Genomic DNA, 20788 nt, shown 5'->3' with positions numbered 1-20788 from the left:
CAATATTTCCTGCTGCTTCACAATTAAAAACTTCATCTGGCCATATACACGGTTTTTAAATGCGCTTTCTACATATTTATATTCAAGATTTGGGTCTTAGAAGGCCGTCATAGACTCAACGCACACTTTTGTTCTAACAAAAAGCGCGTGTGCGAGATACTCCCTTCTCTCTAAACAGTATCCACATTGTATTGTCTACGCTTGGGGACTTTCATATCTAATTCAGATACCCAGACAGAGAGGCACCAACTTCAACTCTTTTGCTATTTCACCAGTGGCAAGACATAAGGACACAATGTGATTTAGTTATGCATACTTTAGACTTAGCTATCCAATAGGAGGCGAACACCTACATGTAACATAGAAGGTGACAGCAATTCTAGTCATTCATGGATGTGCTGTTAGAATGGGTGACACAAGTAGAGGAAGATATAGGTGGATGCTATGGGAGACATCTTCAGACTTGGAGGTGACAATTGCTCATGTTAGTCTGTTAGCGTTTGTATATTGTTCCACCCTCTGGTCTCCTTGATGCATCAAGTCTACATTAAAATCTTCGTAAGACATCAGCTGCTGCCTGAGTTCTCCTTTCACCAGCTTCCAGAAAACTTCAATAACACCGTCCTTTATTCCTTTAGCATTACTGAAAGTTTTACAAATAAAGTGCACCCACAAGCCTAGGTAGCCAAACCTAGATAGTCTGTACAATAAATGTGAGCAGTCACACAATAGGAAAAGTTGAAAACCCACCACAGTTTAGTCAAACTTAAACGGAAGTGAAAAGGAAATCAAATGGAGACTGACCATACTTCCTAGCAGCTGTAGGGGTGGAGATGTAGGTCTGTTAAGGACACCACTTTGTTGACAAGAACCTTAACACCAATTATGTTCAGTACAATAATAACATGGCTAAGAATCCGCTGGGACAGTAGAAGCAAACTAACACAAAAGTAATGAAGAGAGGCTAAAGTGACATCTCTCTGTAAAAAACGTATCCTGAAAACGTGTTTTAGCCCTACCTAGTATTACTGTATATTAATTCAATTAATGTAATGTTGCACAATATGTTACTCTGTACACCAGTGCATCTGTTACAGAAAAGTCTCAATGCAAGGTTTTCCAGTATGTTTTCTCATTAATATACTGAATTTTAGTATTGAAATGAACCACAGATGTGATTTGAGTGCAACACAGAAAACCAGTGCTTCCTGGGCCGAGTCCTCAGGCTGGCTGCATCCAGAAGGTTGTAGATCAGCACACTGAGGCTAATGGCAGCATTCAAACGGAGCAGAGCAGAGAATCCGAGATCATGCAAATTCACACGGCTACATTTTCTCACCAACCTCTAGTGGCATCTAGTCACATTTATAATGGAGCAGAGGGAAAATATGACACAAGTCAAAACAAGTTAAACCAACGTGAAAGTTTATTCTTGATCTTTAGTAGACATCTGACAAAATCCATCCTTGCTGAACTCCTCCTACCAGTGTTTTCTGGAGCTTTCAGCTGTATCACAGTGTTTTCATTAGCACAATTAGCCAGAGCCATTGAATGAAGGCCATGTGATGCAGTTACAAGCTCAGGTAGCAGCTGGAAAAACAAACCTTCAAGTTGGACTGTTTCGTTATATAAACCAAAACTACTGTATCTTCATGGCTTAATACCACCAGGGGTTTATTTATTCTTTGGATGAACCAAACCTGACAGTCTCAGGTCGAGCATCTTGAAGGATTGATCCCTCGTTGGAAAAGGGGAGAGTGGCCAGCAGTTTGAGCTTTGCATGTGACGGTGTCGAATAACGCCGAGGTTGATATTATCTGAGCTACACGGTTTGTGAAAGTGTATTATATGTACGCTAACAACACCACACACTCAGAGATCAACATGGCAGCTTGATGATGATGATTTCCGAGCGATGGTTAGGATAAAATGAGAGGAGGCTGATCTGGAGTCAGCTCTGTTCTCCCATAGCTCTCTGTTAGCTTTGAAAATCTCAGCGGGCGAGGGCGAACTCAGAATCCCTCCAGCTTGATTTCCCAGCAGCCAGTGGACGTCCACCCACGGATTCGAGCTCTGGTGAAGTGCCCTGAAGCAAGGCAGTGAACCCTTGCTCGATGACAATGTAAATCCACCAAGAGCCAGATGTAAAATCTCTGCTGTCCCAGGATTGACTCACTGTGTCAAAATGAAGAGAAACGTTTTTTTTTTATTGGTTTGCTTCATTAAGATTTGATGCATTTTTTTTGTCATTCCAACGCAGCAGCCCACATGTGATGATACGTGATGACATGTTCAGTCACTGCCGGTGGCTCATCGTCGCTCTGCTCTGTAGTCTCAGTACATCAGGAACCCTGTGGGTAAAGTCACGTATGTGGAATATTTCTAGTGTAAAAATGTGATTCAAAACAGGAAACCACGCTTATTTTTTTTTCTCCCTTTGCTATTATAGAAATGTAAACAAGAATTATTCTTACTTGTACTATATTATTATAAACAGGATTTCTGGACTGTTCATAATAATCATGAGAAACTTTACAGGCCTTATCGTTCATCATTCAACAAATAATTATGAGTTAGAGTTGATCTACCAACTCATTATTCTGAATATAAGATATCATTGCATAATGTGATTAGATATGATTGATAAAATATAACAAGGATTTGATGATCTCATAATTATGGCAAATGTTCCTATAATTCTAGGAAAGGAAGTATAAAGTTATGATTTATCAGGTCAGGTGGAATTGGCCCCACTCCTAAAACCCTTAAAGGATAAGTGGTATAGATGATGGATGGATTTATCAAGCCTAATTATATGATATATAAACTTGTATTTATAACTAAATGTTCATGAGCCATTAACAGATATTATTACAAAATTACAGATTCCATATTTACCTGATACAATAATTGTGAGGAGATCTTATGACATGCTATATCATGATTATGAACTTCAAGATATTTAGTCATAATTATCTGATAAATCATTAATGATAAATCTAGGTTTCTTTTGATTGCAAATACAACTACGACAGGAAAGTTTCTCTTGATTATGAAATGTTCAGCATCTTTAGCTGCGAGAAACATTACAACAGTTTTAAAAAGCAGTAATAAGTGTGCGCTACGATCTCTTTTAATTATTGCCTAGAAAAATGTAGTTATGACATATTTAATATTATGTTTCTAATAATGTAAGGTCAGCAGTATATGAGGAGTCAATTGTTTTGTAGTCGCAGATATTTGCTTCCACAGTTTTCTGCCCTTTCAAAATAAATGTGGTTTGAGCAAGGCACTTTCATCACCACACCAGACCAGAGGATGGCAGTACATGATGTTTTTTCTATGGATCACATTTTTACCTTTGGAGCATTTCACACAGTTAACTTTACATATACTTTGCTTTGGAACTTCACCAGCCAATAGCCCCATGAACTGTCATCAGCGTCCAGACTTATTTAGCCTTATTTATTTAGCCCCAGACTTGTTTAAACTGCCCTTAAACTGTGTCTTTTCCAGACCACATGGTGCTTATATTCTGTTATCCCATCTTTAACTAACTCAAATAACTTTTTACTATCTAACTCTTCACCTCATGAGATAGTTCAGAGTTCAATCTGGGTCCAGAAACCTTCACTAAATCTTCCTTTTAATCCTCCGAGACAACGGGAGAGGGGACATCCGGGTGCTCTGATGCATTCTGGGACATGAAAGCAACAGGTGACATTACATGTGTCGGGTGTTCTTCAGCACATCTGTCTCCACAGCTGCTCTCAGACCACCGTACAGTTTGTCTTTCACACCATCAGCAGCTTTTGTCTGCGTCGGTGAATCTGAGATATAAAGTACTGTCTTTTCTATGTCTGCTATTTCCTCAGCACTCACATATGTACAAATGCAGAGTTTGGTTTTGAAAGGAGAGACAAAACACCATTTGATACAGAATTGTTGATAGGGTGCTTTGTGTGAGATTAGGCAATACAGGTATGTCAGGTGAACAAAGATGAAGAGTCTGGAGTGTAGAAAAACAGACTTGCTCTGTCTCTATGTAGAAGTTTTACTGGGAGCCCTGAAAGAAGCATGCAGGCTCGCTAAATCTTTACCGTGTTCAAATCAGTCAAGATTGGCTCTGGGGAAATCGGGTGGAGGCAAAAAAAAACAACAAGTCAGATCTTGCTGTTCTCCAAGTGTGAGTCGATGTGTTTTATGAGGGCGTCATCAGGGTAACCAGTTGGGAAGGTCAGCTGACACAAAGGACAGCTGCGAACAGCACTCTCCTCCGACTCCATCCATAACTGCAGACAGAGGAAGACACAGGTGTGAAACCACTGATCCTGAAGAGAGAGTGAAATCCCCAAATCGGATCAACAAACATGGAGAATGTGACTCTGCTTAGTTTGATCTGTCTGTTAAAGCGACGGCTCAACGTGACTTTCACATTAACTTGTGCAGTGCCTGTTCTAAACCTGCCAGTTTTCTTGGTTTGTGGTAAAGCTCCGGAGCTGCTTCAGAAATATTCCTTGTCATTAGTGAGTTCGCCTTCAACTGTTCTTTACTGTCACTTCTTATTGTTTGTGTGCTGGAAGTTGTGTGCAGAGCTTGTTATAGACAGTCTAAGGTGCAGAGAGAAGTCATACAACTTTGTGTTAATGCTTTCCTGTTCATTTGCTTTATAACTGGACACACATGTCATATCTATAAGTTTGAATGATTTACTGAACTGCTGTTATTTTTGCCCTTTGGCTGCGGCAATGGCCCATTTGCCCCACAAGGTGCAGCTAAATGTAATCCTTGTATCTACTCACGTTAATAGAAGGCCATGACTGAGCATGTTCTGTGTTCATGTAGGGAGGCAGATGGCAGGAGAGGGTGGCAGGGCCCTCGGGGGCAGAGAAGGAGGGATGGTGGGGCTGTTTCCGTGGAGACGGGAACGAGGGGTGTAGGGGCTGTTCTCTTGGTGATGATGAGAGAATCCCAATTGCACCCAGAGTCCGAGGTGGGCTGTCAGCCGGCGACAGGTATGCACAAACATCCTGTAATGGTACACAACACACACAGTTTTAACAATAAATAACCCAGCTTAAAAGTCACAAACATCATTGGTTGTCACCTCTTCATCATCAGAGGACTGTGGAGGTGTCACCAGTGGGGTGGGTTCAGGTGGGTCATCAAGGCGACAGAAGTGATGCCCCTGAATGAAAGAAGAAGTAAGAGAGAGCAGCATGATTACTCCGATATTTTTTATTGCATTACAGAAATTTGTGTGATGCTTTCAACAGCCCCGAAAAACGATCACATATTGTATTGTACATACGAGGTTAAATCGTTTTACAGAAAGGTAATTAGTTATCAGAAAATAGGACATTCAGCATTCAGCTTCTGTACTGGTACTTTGCTTTTCTTACCCTACCCTATGAGATTCAAATCTATACACCACAATTAGGTCTGAGGAGAATCAAACTATGTATCTACATAAGAGGTGATACCAAATTTTATATTTTATTTGCACTCTATGCGAGTTAACGTAACCCTCAGTGTATTTGTATGCTCCGGATTTATTTTCCTCTGTATTACCATCGTCACTCTATTAACTTTGTATTGGGCTATGACCACCTTGTAAATGTGGATAAGCTTCATTCAGTACTGTGCCCAAGCTCATCCTACACACGGTGTAGTGGGTGGATCCCTGACTCCAGACCAACAAGACCCGACAGGGCACGATGGAAACCAATGGGTCGTACCAGGTTCAGACAAATCATTTAAAAAAACAACAGGCACCAAACGTTCGAAAGGCTATTTGGGTGATAGGCTATCTACCCAGCACCTTTCTAAAACAATGGTAACTGCGTGACAAGGTAACTGGACATGCTTCAGCTTACATCAACTGTGTCAGACTTTAGTCAGGTTCAAACATAATTAAGAAAATGCCTGTTGGCTTCTGGTCAGTCTCTGGGACTCTGGTTGGGTTTAGTCTGAAACATGGAGCCTGACCTGCACCATGAACAAGAGCTCCTTCTGTTCTGCTAACAAAGCTGCTTTCATTATAAACATACTGTTTACCATTTTCACCATCTTAATATGGCACGTTAGCATGCTGACATTTGCTAATCTTTAAAGAGCAGATCGAAGTGAATTCAACTCTACCCCAAATCACAACATACATTATCTTAAAGCACTTAAATCAGGTCAAGAGCTTAGAATATTACAAAAGAAACACACTAGTTCCCACAAAGAGCCAGGAATTACTTTCAGGGTATTTTGTTATAGACCAAAATCATCCATCTATCCATTATCTATACTGCTAATCCTTTAAGGGTTGTGGTAGTCCTTGTGCCAATCCCAGCTGACACTGGGTGAGAGGCGGGGTACACCCTGGACAGGCCACAGGGCCAACATACAGAGACAAACTACCACTCACATTCATACATTCGCTCAAATTAGTGTCTCCAGTCCAACCTAACCTCTATCTGCATGTCTTTGGCGTGTGGGAGGACACCAGAATATCCAGAGAAAACACACACAGACACATGGAGAACATGCAAACACCACACAGAACGACCCAACCGAACCAGGATTCGAACCAAGATCATTTTTGAAGACATTACTATATCACCGTGCTGCCCCAGTAGACTAAAATATTGGACAGATCGAACGTTTGAGCGGAGGGTAGTGCTCAAGGAAATATTGAGGAGCACCAAAGTTAGTAGAATTCACCCTGACAGGAACCTCAACATCTGTACCACAATTCCTGGCAGTAAATCTACTTGTCTTCATTTTTCACTCTGAACTATGTCAACTTCACGGAAGTCTTTCCTTCTTGTAGTAAGTAATTTACTAAAAGTAATGATGGGGGCCGTATAAGGTTGGTAACAATAAGGGCGTCACTCACTCAATAAAGTCAAATGTCTCACCTCGGCAGCCCTTGGAAATCCCAGGTCCAGTGCACAGTGATGAGGACTGCTGGTCAAACTGCTGCCCCCAGCTCTCTCTCTTCCTCCCCCTCCTCCCCCCCTCTCCCCTCCATGAGCTGAGGCTGGTCTGACAAGGCCCAACAAGGCGGTGCGGAGCTGATGTTTGTTTTGGCTGTAGCCCTGTGTCTCGCCCAGGAGTGGCCTGGGCTTGGGGAGAGTGGAAACCGGGTCTCTCATCAAGCGTGCTGGGGGCCTGTGGATGGCTGATGGGTCGGACACCTGGGAACAGGAGATTGTCAAATGTTCAAATGACTCCACGATGCAATAATCCATTTCATTACAAAGTTATTATAAATCCAAGTCCAATTACCCCACAAATGACTCACCTCCGAGTAACTGCGGCGACCTTGGAACTTTGCTCGTAGGCGGCTGCTGGTTGGCTGCTGAGAGTAAGAGGCAGGGCTGTCGCATAGGGAGAGTGGAGGAGAGGGGGTGGGCAGAAGCCTCTCAGGGGAGAGTGAGGGGCGCTGGGGGGAGGTGGGGGAGAGACGCTGAGGAGTTGCGGGAGGACGAGAGCCTGAAGGATTAAGAGAGAAAGAGAGAATGGGAAACACATTAAGCTTTCATCTCATTACCACACCACTGGCACCACACTCCCTGTTTCAGTTTCCCTCAGTTATAAGAGATCTCTCCGAAGCAAGGCTGGGAGGGAAAGACTCAATGAGAGATCCCTTGTAACATGAACACTTTGTTAGAAGTGGAAATGAAGCTGCCTTGCTTCATTTCCACAATATCTTACAACACATGGCAATGGGTGACTAATGTAAGTCTGCATAACTCTAATCTTGTCAGTGATGTGTGTGTGCAGTGCACTGCAGATAGGTGTCTCTACTAAAGCCCCTTTTCACATGGTCAAAAAACCCACTAACATCTGGCTTATGTCTGCAATGGAAACATCTGACGTTCACTCCCTGGTCAAATGTCTCTGCAGTAGACGTGGATTTTTATTGGCTCCAACTGGAAGGGACGGGAATGTGACACCCCGGTGACACTCTGCTAATTTGGCAAGACAAGGTGAAAGACTGCCTCAGTTGTTTGTGTGTTTGTGACGTTGAACATGACTGACACGGGAAAAAACTGAGAGGACAACTCCTCTACAATGGCAAAGGAGTCAATCGCAGAGTTTAACTGCATTTCAATAACCCACATGTACCTGCTTGGTGTAAAAGAAGTTTAACAGCCATCACATTGGCTGATCACTGTATTTACCTTCCTCTTGTATGAAATGGCTGTAGTCTCAATTGACTTTATTACTGTCAGCTATGATCAACTGGTCATGGGTTACATCTCTCTCGTCCACGTCCGCTGTCTCATTCCATCCATTCAGTTTTCATACTTGACTTCAGTGTTGTCGCCTGTGCAGCAGCTGCTGTCCCTCCTCTGTTTTGGCTCATATCTTCTCTGTTTTAGTTTAAAATGTTGTTGATATCTATTAGATCATCATAAATCATCATGACCATTTCAAATTACTGCAAAAATTATGAATTTTGCATAGTAGCAGCACATAGTATAGTAGTATAGTATTTTCTGTCAGTAGGCTGCCCGTCTGACTGACATCCAGCATCCTAGAGACGATGTGACACTTGACTTTGACGTGGCCTCGCTGGCTACATGCTGTGGTGAAGCTAATCCAAACAGAAATACGGACTTATTCCAAACTCCCTCCATGTGTTTATCATTTGACACAACCAGTGTTGACATTAGTTTGTTTTAACCAGCAACACCAACAGTTGAATATGGAACATTTCAGGTTCGATTTTGGTCCAAATATGTTTTGACCCACTTGAACTGTATGCAAAATGCACAGTGAAGTCCCTGAACCTGTAACCTAGTCAGGTGACCTACCAGGCTCCTGGGAGACGTGTCGTAGAAGGTCACTCTGTTTTGCAGCCAGATTGCGAACCCGACCCAACTCCTCTGTTAGCTCGGTGTAGGCTAACGCCAGGTTCACCCTGCAGCACACAGAGAGAGGGACTGAATGAATACAGTAAATACATGTAAATGACAGACTAACAAGCACTTCCAAAAATAAGCTTTTGTCTGAAGCAAGACTCACTGTTCATCTCCAGCTTTCTTTATCCATTCTACGTCGCAGTGCTCACAGTGTGGGGCCAACTCCTGTGACTGACAGAGGGACAGATCCAGAGCGGTGGTTAGGGCGGCAGCACTGAACAATACATGAAGATAATCTTATTTGTCTCCTACATGTGGGCCAGCTTTAAATTCTCCATAGAGCTATTACATTAATTGTTATATCTGTATCTTGGAGCCCAAACCGGACAATTAGCATGCTTAAGCACAGTGATGGCCAGCCAGCTCATCCACCTCTATGACAACTGTGCAACCATCTACTGATGGCAGCTCTGTCTTCTTGTAAAATGTATCTAAAATGTGGTTAATGAACTAAAATATATCCAACATTAAACCCCGAGTGTTAAATCAAAGAACGACAGTACTTCCAGGATCGAGAACCTATATGCTCAACAAATTGGATATCAGTCAAATTCTGCAGGCAATGAAATTCCATTTGCAGAGATATGGAAAACAGTGACTCGTGTATCACGTCTATCAGCTGTACCTGTCTTTGTGCTTTCTGCAGCTGAGATGCCTCCTGCTGCAGCCTCTGAAGCTCAACCCTCATTTCCTTCTCCCTCTGACAGGCTCCCTCGGCCTGGTGCCGTGCCCCATCCAGCTCTGCCTCCAGTCGCTGCAGTTTCAGGTCTGACAAGGCGTCCAGACTGCGGGAGCTCTGCAGCGTCGGCCCGCGGCCCTCTGATAAAAACCAAACAGCTTCGGTCTGTTTCCTTGTTTTTCTCTCAAGTACAATGACACCAGTGAGCAAGAGACTTCAATACCTCAATCACGAGTACAGCATTTTTATATATGAGGAGTTTGCAATCAATATTAAATAGTAGTTATGACTGAACTGTAGCTAATGATAACTTTTACCACATTTAGGGTCATATCTTATTTTATTTACTTAATGTCACAGGAAATGTATAAACCAGAGATAGAATTTGAACCACCTCATTGAGATTTTAGCTAAATTTGCAAGCTGGTTGTAGCGGATAACATCTGCCAGAGTGACAGCAGACTCAATCAGTGAGAGCCTGAAGACTTTATAGGGGGCCGGGCGGAGAAAGTCTGCAGAAACTCTGGAGGAGCTGATGTTAGAACACAGCAGGAGATCCTCCACAGGATTCACCGTTAGCAGGTGAGGGGGGGGGGTTGATGACGCTTCTAACACGCAACAAATGCAAAAATGAAGAAAACAAATATGTCTGCATGACAAAGCGGTGCCATACATGTAGAAGACGAAAAGACAAAGAAAGCTGAAAACCGATGTGCTGTAAACACAAACAAGTGATCGCAACAGCAGAATTTATATGTTACATCCTGTCTCTGCCTGCTGCACCACCCCTCACCTGAAGGCTCCGGAGAGTTCTGTGTTGTTGTGAACGCGGCTGAGAGGAGAATCTCCTGCTGCGTTATTCATGTGTGAAAGGAAACCTCTGGAGAAAGTCTGGACACAATTCTCTGGAGTCTCAAAACAGCTGCAGTGGTGAAATCAAGGCACCAGTTGAATCAAGTCTTGTGGTAGAAAGAGGTTAGTTTCGGTCATCCTGCTTTTTTAACTAGTGATATGAGCACCTAGTAATTGTCTGGTATACGCCGACTATTATGACTGGCTCTCTCATACTTATACTTAGTTATACGAGTTGTACTACTTAATTGCATTACTCCTCCTACTATTCTATATCTGATTGGGTGTAGTGTTCTCTCTGTCCAGATAGAACACACCTCTGGGTACGTCCAGGCTGGCGTGGAGTTGAGACTGACGGGCCTCTTTGCTGCGGAGTTGAGTGCCGATTTTCTGAAGGGACGTCTCTCTCTGTCTAAGAGCCGACTCCAAGCTGCAGATCCTCTCTACATGCTGCTCCGCTAGAGTCGTCTGACGGACACACACACACACACTTATGCACACATGGAACCAAAACGGCTATACAATGGCATAAAATGCTCTATCTAACAAATAACATGACTGTAGGTGTGTGTGTGTGTGTGTGTGTCTGTACCATTTTGTCTAGGTCTCTCTGGACATTGCTCTTCTCCAAGTGAATCTTCTCATACGCCTGGATGACTTCCTCCAGCCTCTCCTCTCTCTCCTTACTCTTCTGAAGCTGAGAGAGGTAAACAGTCACCATAGACCCTTTGAGGGGTTACACTGTGCAAGTTCTGGCCATTATTTCAGACTCAAATCATAACACCACCGATGAAAACATCAGCGTCAAACATCAGAAAGGACAAGAAAGTCAGGAGACAGTTTCTAAACCAACCTCAACTTTGGTCAACCCTGTTATCAAAGAAAAAGTAGATGCACACTAAAATTACCACTATCTTTTGAAAAATCCACCCTTTAGTAAAAGACCTACAGAAATTGTGAAATTGAGTTCTCACAACGATCAGCTGGCTGCTTGTGTTTCTTAACCCTTCCATTGTTGCGATTCACGCACTTTATCCGTGTCTTTGCATTGACCTTGTATGTAATGTCCTCGCTTTGCTTCTGGTATGAGCGCAGCGACATTTGTGTGAAATCTTTTCACAACTGGCATGTGAATTCTTGAGTTAGAGCCAAAAATGGGGTTTGTGAGTGCACAGTGAATTAAACCTTTATGCTTCAACCACCAAGATTTAATCAGTTTGTCTTTGAGTCCAAGATAACGTTTGTGCCAGATGTAATGAAATATCCCCAAGCCGCCCCTGATACATCACATTCACAAGAATGGCATGGATGTTAGGTCACAGTTACCTTGACCTTTGACCTTTAACCTAAGCAACTGTCACTGAACTAAGGGTATTAATATAACTTGAGCAATTTATGAGAGAAACTATGAGATCCACTATAACTAGTGGTTGCAGTGATATTATTAATACGTACCTCCTGAGTGAGAGAGTTGATCCTCTGTTGTAGGTTAGTCGTCTCTGATTGAATGACACTGGCATCCTTGATGATGGGCTCACAGGAACAACACACTATCCTCTCCTCTCCAAATTCACTGATCATGGGAAACTGGAGGAGATAAGAGGAGAGGAGGAGTTTTCAGGAAAGAATTCATTCACACTGTAAAAAATTCTTCATGCTCTTAATTTGTATTCTTTGTTGTAGATTTAAATCTGTGTGCAAGCTGTGTGTGTATTCTCTGCTGCCGCTCTCCACCTTGACCTCATAGTGTTTCAGCTTCCTCTTGATGCTGCTGTTCTCCCTCTCCAGACTGGCCAGCCGGGTCTTAATGTCGTGATAGGCTGCGGCCAAGGCCAATCCTGATGATGGGTACATGTCCTCTGACAGTCGATTAGCCGACCAGGTGATCCCAGATCCGCCCATGTCATCTCTCAGGCTCTCCCCTCCTCCCAGCAGCCCCAGCTCTCCTCTGCCGTATAGATCCATCATCAGTTAGCTGTAAGGGAGGAAAAGAAGGAGGTCTAGTTGGAAAATCCAGTGAAGAATTGGACTGGACTTTGGACAGACTCATCACAAGCTCACTCTGTCAATCCACATGTCCTGACCAGAGCTGACAGCCAGAAAGTGTGTATGTGTGTGTGTGTGTGTGTGTGTGTGTGTTTGTTGTCCAGAGAAGATCTGTGATGAGTAAAAGTTTGATAAGTTCTTCTCGGGTCCATTTAAGTTATTATTGTGCACTAACAATAATAATCCTAATGAGCAGCGACGAGTGATGTGTTTTTGTCCAGAGCTGATTGTAGGGGATGTTTGTATGACATTGCTCTGGGTTGAAACAATACTTGGTTATACATCAGGGTGGTCTCTCTGTGCTCAGTGGGTAGACTGGTCTGGGATATGATTAAGGTGCAGGGTAGGTGGCAGATTCGACCGAAATATTAACCACAGCCCAGTTGGCGATTTGTTAATATTGACTAAAGGAGGTGGTCAGCAGGGGGTGTGGGAGACGACAACCTTGTAGAGAACTGCATTCTTCTGTATTCTACACACTCATTTAAAGTGGTATCTACTGAGTTTATGCTGAATCCCATCCGCCTGCCGAAAACAGTCAAATCTTTATGGATGGCCACCAGGTACTTACGTAGGTAGGATTTCTCCTGATGCTGGGAGTTGATAGCAGAATTTTTCAGTTTATTATGGGCATGCTATTTTGGTCATTTTAGTTTTAAGGGTACAGCCACATATGTCTAAATTTAGCAGTCACATCTCTCTTAATGGGAGTGATGATCGAGTAAAGGCCTATGGCTGACCGCTTCTTTTCTGTTCAAATACAAAAGATGTCGCTTGTGAGTTTGGTGGATTAGGAGCTGTTTAAATAAAAAAAGAAAAGCAAGAAACAATGGAATCCTTCTTTTTCTCATTTGAGTGAGTAATAACTGATAACAGTTTTGTGACACTTTACTTAACACTCGAATAGTGTTAGCGTTTTGACTGGCTTTCAGCAACATTTCTGAATACTGAAAATGTGCACAATAAGCTGTCTTAACAAAGAGGCAATGTGATTTTTACAAGTCTGACGTGTGCACATTGTGGTGTGTTCGTCAACAGGAAACCGGTCGGTGCTACAATGCAACAAAAAAGGAAAAAACCTTTGAAATGATCTGAAACATCCTGACAGACACCCAAGGTTCTAGGTAAGAACCCAGCATGGTACAACATAAAAGAATAGAAAAGATGATGTGATTCAACTGCAGCAACTCTCCCTTTCTAGTGTCCTTGTGTGCGTGTGCGTGTGCGTGTGCGTGTGTGTGTGTGTGTGTGTGCAGAGCCTAAAGACATGTGCAGTAGCAGAGAGGAAGAGAGGTCTCACATCTCTCCACAGTTACTTAACTCCCCCTCTTACAGCCCACACACTGGCTCCCACACATGCATGCTAGCACACACACACACAAGCACACACACACATACACATACAAGCACACACACACACCCACATACTCACACATTCAGCCCACATACTACTTGTGTCTATTGTCTGTGTGTCCACCTCATAGCCTACATCTCCCTCACAGTTTTCGACTGGGTTCACTCGAACTCGCTCGATTGCCTTTTCCTTGCACACACTGTGTGTGTCAGCCAAGGGCAGATCAGAGCGGGGCCATATGTCTTTATCATATGGTTGTTTCATTTATTAATGGACTGACGGTTCGCATTACCCACAATCCCTGGCAGTCAAACACAAAACCCAGTGATTTGCCTCATCATCAGCATGTGAAGTGATGACATCTTTGTTGATGCACAATGCAACATTTAGCATTTCCTTTAATTTACTGTGTTCGTCAGCTAAGATTGTGTTTCCATACTTAGTTAGATAGTTTACCACTTCGAACAAAAAGTTTCTAGTAGATCATGATTCATAATTCTGTCCAACAGCAGAAATTCTCAAAATCCATCAAAGGGATTCCGGTAAAAAAAAAAGAAATGGAGAAGAATTCTACTCAGGGGAAAAACAACAATTTCTTCACGAATTAAAGGGGCACTCCACCAATTTTACTCATTAACTGAAAGCTAACTCATCACGAGGAGTAATACTCAGCTTGTGTTATAAAATATTTTCTTTACAGCTCAGGGGGGATTTGATATATAAAATATTAAAAATAAAAATAAAGCCTGGTTTGGAGTTAGATGTTTAGAGATGGTCTGATGAAAGACACAATCCAGGGTCATTGTGGGACATGTAGAATCCAACAATTTACAGCGTTAACTATGCAAGGGACTAAATGTACATATATGTACATATATGTATATGTACATATGCAGATCGAATGTGTTTGTCTGCATCTCAAGCTGCTAGTACAGCATCTGCTGTCAGCTTGGGTTTCTTAAGCCACGTTAAATTTAACATTCATTTGCTGCTTGTGCACAATTTAGGGAAATCAAGACCACACATGAGCTCAGCAAAATTCATGTTAGAGCATGAATGAAACATGCATTACGCCCAGAATTTGCCAACTCACATTACTTTACACTGAGTATATGTTTTTAAACCTTGTGACACAGTCAGCACAACAGCAGTCAGTGTGGACTAAACTGTGCATCTAGAAAACAGGAAAAACTGGAAAAGGACAAACACAGCAGAAATCCCACTTTAGCTGATTATAATTCCATCCATATTATGGGCAACTCTTTGGAAATAGTTTTTCTATTTAACATGGTCAGGCACATAGCGATGACTGGTAGAGGACGGAGAGTGACCAGTAAAAGGACTGGTATATGTCTAAGAGGAGCAAGACTCAGAGCGGTATTGTCCCTGATGAGAGAGGAACTATAACTGATCATGTTGTTCATCATATGGTTTATCAGGTAGAGAGGCTGGTCTGCAGCCAAATCTTCCAACATTCTACAGAATTATCAGTTGCCAGAAATTTCTAGAAAATCAATAATTATACTACATATTTTAGTAGTAGCTTACTATACATGGAACATTTGTGTGCAATTTTGTGTTTGTGCTTCAGGAGGTAGCACTTCCCTCCCACTCAGGGAAATGGACGGACTTCAACTGCTGGACAGGAAACTGATATGGACATAAACAACAATAGAATAAAACTCAGAAATGTAGGACAGAGTGTTTGCAGATGAATCTGGATATGTTCAAAGTACAACCACTGAACAAACATCGAATCAGAGTGATAGCCTGTCCTCTCTGAAACGAACTCTGAATGTGTTGAGGAGCTCAGCACCAGTTTGTCCAGGTAAGAGGACCTGCTTCACCAGGACTCAGGAACTAGACATCTCCTCCTGTAATGGTTTATTTCGTATGTTTCATTATGATTTATTTTAGAGCTTGGAGCCAGGACAACAGCTCACATAATCATTTATGTGTATGAGGCTGATTTCAACTTGCCTGAAACATGAGAAACAAACCTCAATGGAAACAACAGTGGCGAGTTCAGAGTGGTGTCACATCCTCTGATGCTCTGCTGTTACATAAACTGTCAGCTGGACCATACCACACTGAGCGCCTCATTTTATTCCTTCATGACCTTCATTGAGGATTTGGGTCAGGGGAGGAAAGAGAGGAGTGAGGCTGAATCCAGACCTGTTTGTTACCGTGGGAGAATCTGATGATTCACCACTGTCTCCCAGTCACAGAGTGACAATGGTGTGTATACCTACACCAAGGCCCAATTAAGTTAAAGAAAGAAAAAAAGCTGCCTGGTTAAGATAAAAGCAAAGTGAGAAGAGATGACAAAACAGACAGTCCTTAAGGACATGGCACCTTATCTGTGAGCACAGCTAAGGGCTAATTCAGTGTGCGTGGGGGACACACACACACACACACACACACACACACAGTAGAGTAAGTACATTAAATCAAACTCTCCTGATGGGTTCAAATCTGCATGAAAATATAAAACGTTATGTGGTTAAAGCATTAAAGTCATGGATTATGTAGCATTATCATTAATTATGTTGCTATGATTGTCCCTACAGCTTTGATATGATGCGACGTGCAACATGAGGTCAATTAGAATGAGCCTTTTAGATTGATGCAATTATACAAACGTCTTCATCAAAGGATTATACTGCTCCTCAACATCCAGACAACAGTAACCACAGCACATGAACTTCCCTTCAACCAAGCAGAAGCACAGGGAAATCACTCTGCTTCCTGGTGTGCTCATGAACTGTAAACTGACCCCACCACACTACTGGTGTCCACATACTGCAGCAGGACCAACCCATTGTTTTTGAACTTTTCGGTTTTTTAAATTACCCTTTTCACATTTTCAGATTGTCATTTTACAGTAGTCATTTCAATATCCTTAGTCTTTTTACATTTATCTATGGGCTTATTATCCTGAGGAATAAATACAATAATAATTTCTGTTTTCTTTTTTTAAATCATGGAGTAAACTTACCCTCCACAAAGAGGACAACATTAAATAAGAGGCTCAGACACAGAGAGAGATGAGAGAGGGCATTAGGATGATGACATAATATGACATGAAAGAGAGAGAGAGAGAGAGAGAGAGAGAGAGAGAGAAGAGTGGGAGAGTCAATGGAAATGAGGTCGCTAGGAGAACTTTCTGTCCTACTACTCTGATCACGTGATGTTTCCTACATGTACAAAATGTGCACACACATTTATTGTGATAACACTGACTATATTAATTTCCCCTTGCGATACAAGTCCATGTCAAACATCTGACATGTGTTTGGTGATGGAAAACCTTCTAAACATTATCCTATTTGAACAGACTAATGTGTATTTTGTCTTAGAACCATCTCATGCAGGAACCATGAGCCGTTGGTTGTACTAGTGCAGAGCCCGTTGTAAACCTGCCAGTTTCCTTGTCCTGTGTTAAAGCTCTGCAGCTACTTCAGAAGGATTCCTTGTCATTAGGGAATCCTCCTCAAACAGTTCTACAATATACTTTTTTACGTCACTTTTTTTGTTTGTGAGCTGGATGTTGAGTGAAGAGCTTTTTATAAACAGTCTATAGTTCAGAGTGAAGTTAGAAAACTTTGAGGTCATCCTACCTGGTTTATCTGCAATAAATATTTATAGTCAGTGTTTTTCATCAAATGGAACTGAATTTATCGTATCACTGTTAATGTGTGTGGCTTATATTTAAGCTTGAGTGATTGACTCAACTGCTATTTTTTTCATACATTCCATGTCAGATATTTCAGAGGGCTGTTAAGAACCGACATAATCTTCAGGCCCAAATTCATTACTTTTCAAAATAAAAGCTCTGTAATTCAGCTTGATATGAAGCACTACAGCAACAACACAATTGTTGTGCTTTCACTTTTAGGTAGTGATTCTATGAATTTTACAATTACCGGGATCAGAACCTCTGCTCAGTGTCTGTGTCTCAGTCTGTTAAGGTAAAATAAAAATAATCAAATAAAAAGAATTTCTGGCAGCGATTATTCAAATCTGAATAATCGGACAAATAAGCAATTATTCGTCTGTTTATTCAAAATTTTAAATATTGACCGTATTGTGTCTAAATCGCACCAAATTTGACACTGCACCTGGGGCAGTTAACAACACACATGCCAAGTGTGAAGCTGATAAGTTGAACGGTTTGTGAGACATACGTTCCACATGGACAGAGATATACAGACATTTGTGGAATTAGGAGGAAGTTATTGTGGCTGATGTGAGCAAACTTCAAATACATATATAGGCTAAGTGACATGAAACAGAAGCTGCTGTTGGATTTCAGTTGAAATGTTTCCATTCAACTTTTAGTTTGTATAAACATTAAGAAAGTTGATTAAATGCTTTCCCTCATCTTCCTAAAAGAATGAGCCAAACTATATCACGGCTAACAGACATATTTTTGTTCCTTACCGTACTTTCTGTATTTGTAGTCAGGTACTGGATACAAACGGTGTAGGGCATCCTCTGCCCTCTCCTCCCACACATGTACACACAAATACCAGCTTGAAGCACTTGCTCTTCAAGCCCCTTGATCTCCCTCTACCTTCTGAAACAAAAAGCGCTGCTGTTACCGCCAACCACATGTGAAGCAAAGCTCTGTGATACTCGTGGCCCTGTTGGACCTTATCCAGCTGCTGTAGAGAATGACTGAGCGGACCACCCACCACCAGCTAGTTTTAGTTTTTCAGATGCGGTGTGCAGAGAAAAAACAGCAGGTAAGGCCAAATAAGTTTCAGTCACCCTCTTGAAAACCAAAGGTATTGCTGATGCAGTTGGGGGATATAGGACATCGTCTGGTGAAATGCGCCCCTGCGGTACAGGGACGCTGGAAGTCAGTCAGAGTCGGAGGTGCTGAGAGAAAGTCTATAAAATTCATATTAAAGGCAGCGTAGCACCAAAACAAGATTTTAGTTTGAGGTTAAATTGCATGAACAACATTAGCACTTGACTTTTGAGCAACTATAGAAATTAGAGATTTATTTCTGAGACATACCTAACCAACTTTTCCCTCTGCTAAAATCTTTGATCCTTTCAGTGTGTCACGTTCGACACTAATTGTAGGCTACAGAGTAAGACACTGGGTTCCAGCTAAAATCACATATTGTGAAAAATAAAATGGGTGGCCTACTAACCCTAATACATCACTGGTGGATGAAAAGTCCCGGTGTTCAGAACAGAGGTATTTTCACACTGTGATGCACCAGTGCTTAGTATGAAGGGATTGTATTATACGTTGTGTTATTTTCAAATTAATGATTGTTCAAATTATCTTGCATGCAAAACTTTGTGTCAGCCACCCAATATGCAATGCATGAGTTGATGTTGTAAATCAATCAATACACCTTAAATATGAATAAAACTTTGACCATTCCATTGTTTTTTACAGCTGGATGGTGGGTGGCTGTGGCCTTGGGGGTAAAGACTAACCTGAAGGTCTGTAGTTCCATTCCCAGCACCTCAAGTCTGCATTCTGAAGTGTCTGGGCAAGATACTAAACCCCAAATTGCCACTGACAGTCTATGAATGGTGAAAATCCATTTATATACTTCAAATGGCATATTAGGCTATTTCAACCATATTATATAAACTGTGAATATTCTACTTCATCACTTGAAGGAAAAAAAAAATCACTCTAACTGCAGGCGGAGCTAAACACTGCAAAAGAGAGAGCTGTGTTATGCTGTTGTTAGGTCACGTCCCATACACAAGAGCAGTATAGGTTAAATTATTCTTATTATTGATCTGAGCACTTGGGTGTGTAACATATAAACAAATAAATAAAACTAATATTGTTGATATATTAATTATTGATTATGTTCTACATGTTACAGCCTGGGTGATAAGGTGTTAATGGATTAGTGGGTCAGCTGGAACACAAGTAAATAAGAATGACTGGGTTTACCACTAGAGGGCACTGGGACATACAGCTCTTTCTCTGTGTAAGTGTATTGTGGCTGTATCCTGTCACCTTTAAGCACAGTGCACACAGCAGACTGTACATGGCTGTTTTATTTTATTTCCCTAGCAGCCCAGCATGCAAACCAGTATGTGAAGATCATTTAACATACCAGTTACTATAGTCTTCAAACATGCCTCTAACCCACAAAATGAAAATAATATTCTGCTGAACAACAAAGGTTTATTTTTGTCAGTGTGGAATAAACAAGGAGTTATAATGGCTCCAGAAAATCACTGTATTGCTCAGACGTGTTCAAAAAATCCGACAACACCTGAACTCAACACGTGCATCCATGCTTTCTGTCGATGCACTGAGGGAAAACAACATGTCCTCATTCTGCGTGTTACAGTCAGGTCCCCAAACCAGAACACGCACACTGAAACCAGGCTGCGCATCCATCCCTCCCTGGCATGTCCCCACACAGCGCGTCTGTGGGACTGACGAGTTCCCGTCCAGCCCGTGGAGCTCGGAGGAATTTGTCCTCAGTGCAGTGTCCCTGTCGGTTCTGTCTGTGGTCCCCTGCTCACAGGCCAGTCATGACTGTAATGATTTAACAGCTCATTACAGCGTCACTGCCGAGCCTCTCTCCCCGTCACCATCCATCCCTGCGCAAACAGTCCCATCCTGACCCGCTTAGAAACACTGAGATCTGATTCTCACCGGCAAACCTGCCTATAATGTGGCAGAGAGCATGCGAGCACACAGACACACACACATACACGCTCACACACACACACAGTCCGAAGTTGAAGGAAAGGACACACACGACGGACGAAGCCGGTTTACTTACGTCTCAGTAGAAAAACCATGGAGATGATGGTGCTGACGAGGGTCGACATGACTGGAGTCTGACATCAGCAGTGGATGCTGCCGTGAATGTGTGTGTGTGCGTGTGTGAGAGTGCGCCCCCTCCCCTCGTTTGACCATAAGGGGAGGGGGGAGGA

At 42.2% G+C, this 20788-nt stretch overlaps 1 protein-coding gene across 2 annotated transcripts; it reads right to left on the bottom strand.

The window, feature by feature from the left end:
• Window positions 1–1408: 1408 nt before the first annotated feature.
• LOC118123865 (TANK-binding kinase 1-binding protein 1) lies at window positions 1409–20788 on the bottom strand. Of its 2 annotated transcripts, none has more exons than XM_035181507.2 (13): window positions 20635–20788; window positions 12187–12427; window positions 11908–12039; window positions 11045–11149; window positions 10770–10920; window positions 9547–9740; window positions 9025–9092; window positions 8814–8920; window positions 7295–7485; window positions 6909–7187; window positions 5108–5188; window positions 4803–5030; window positions 1409–4292 (listed from the first exon to the last, which is right to left on the bottom strand). In XM_035181507.2, exons 2-13 carry the CDS (start codon window positions 12418–12420, stop codon window positions 4164–4166), a joined length of 1899 nt encoding a protein of 632 aa, XP_035037398.1. In that variant the 5' UTR covers window positions 12421–12427; window positions 20635–20788; the 3' UTR covers window positions 1409–4163. The 2 variants fall into 2 exon arrangements, with proteins under 2 accessions (XP_035037398.1, XP_035037399.1); XM_035181508.2 differs by having other exon boundaries at window positions 12193–12427.

This window comes from Hippoglossus stenolepis, chromosome 16 (genome assembly GCF_022539355.2).
Source record: "Hippoglossus stenolepis isolate QCI-W04-F060 chromosome 16, HSTE1.2, whole genome shotgun sequence".
Taxonomy (NCBI): domain Eukaryota; kingdom Metazoa; phylum Chordata; class Actinopteri; order Pleuronectiformes; family Pleuronectidae; genus Hippoglossus; species Hippoglossus stenolepis.
The sequence above is the reverse complement of the archived record's forward strand: the minus strand, read 5'-3'. Positions and strand labels throughout refer to the sequence as shown.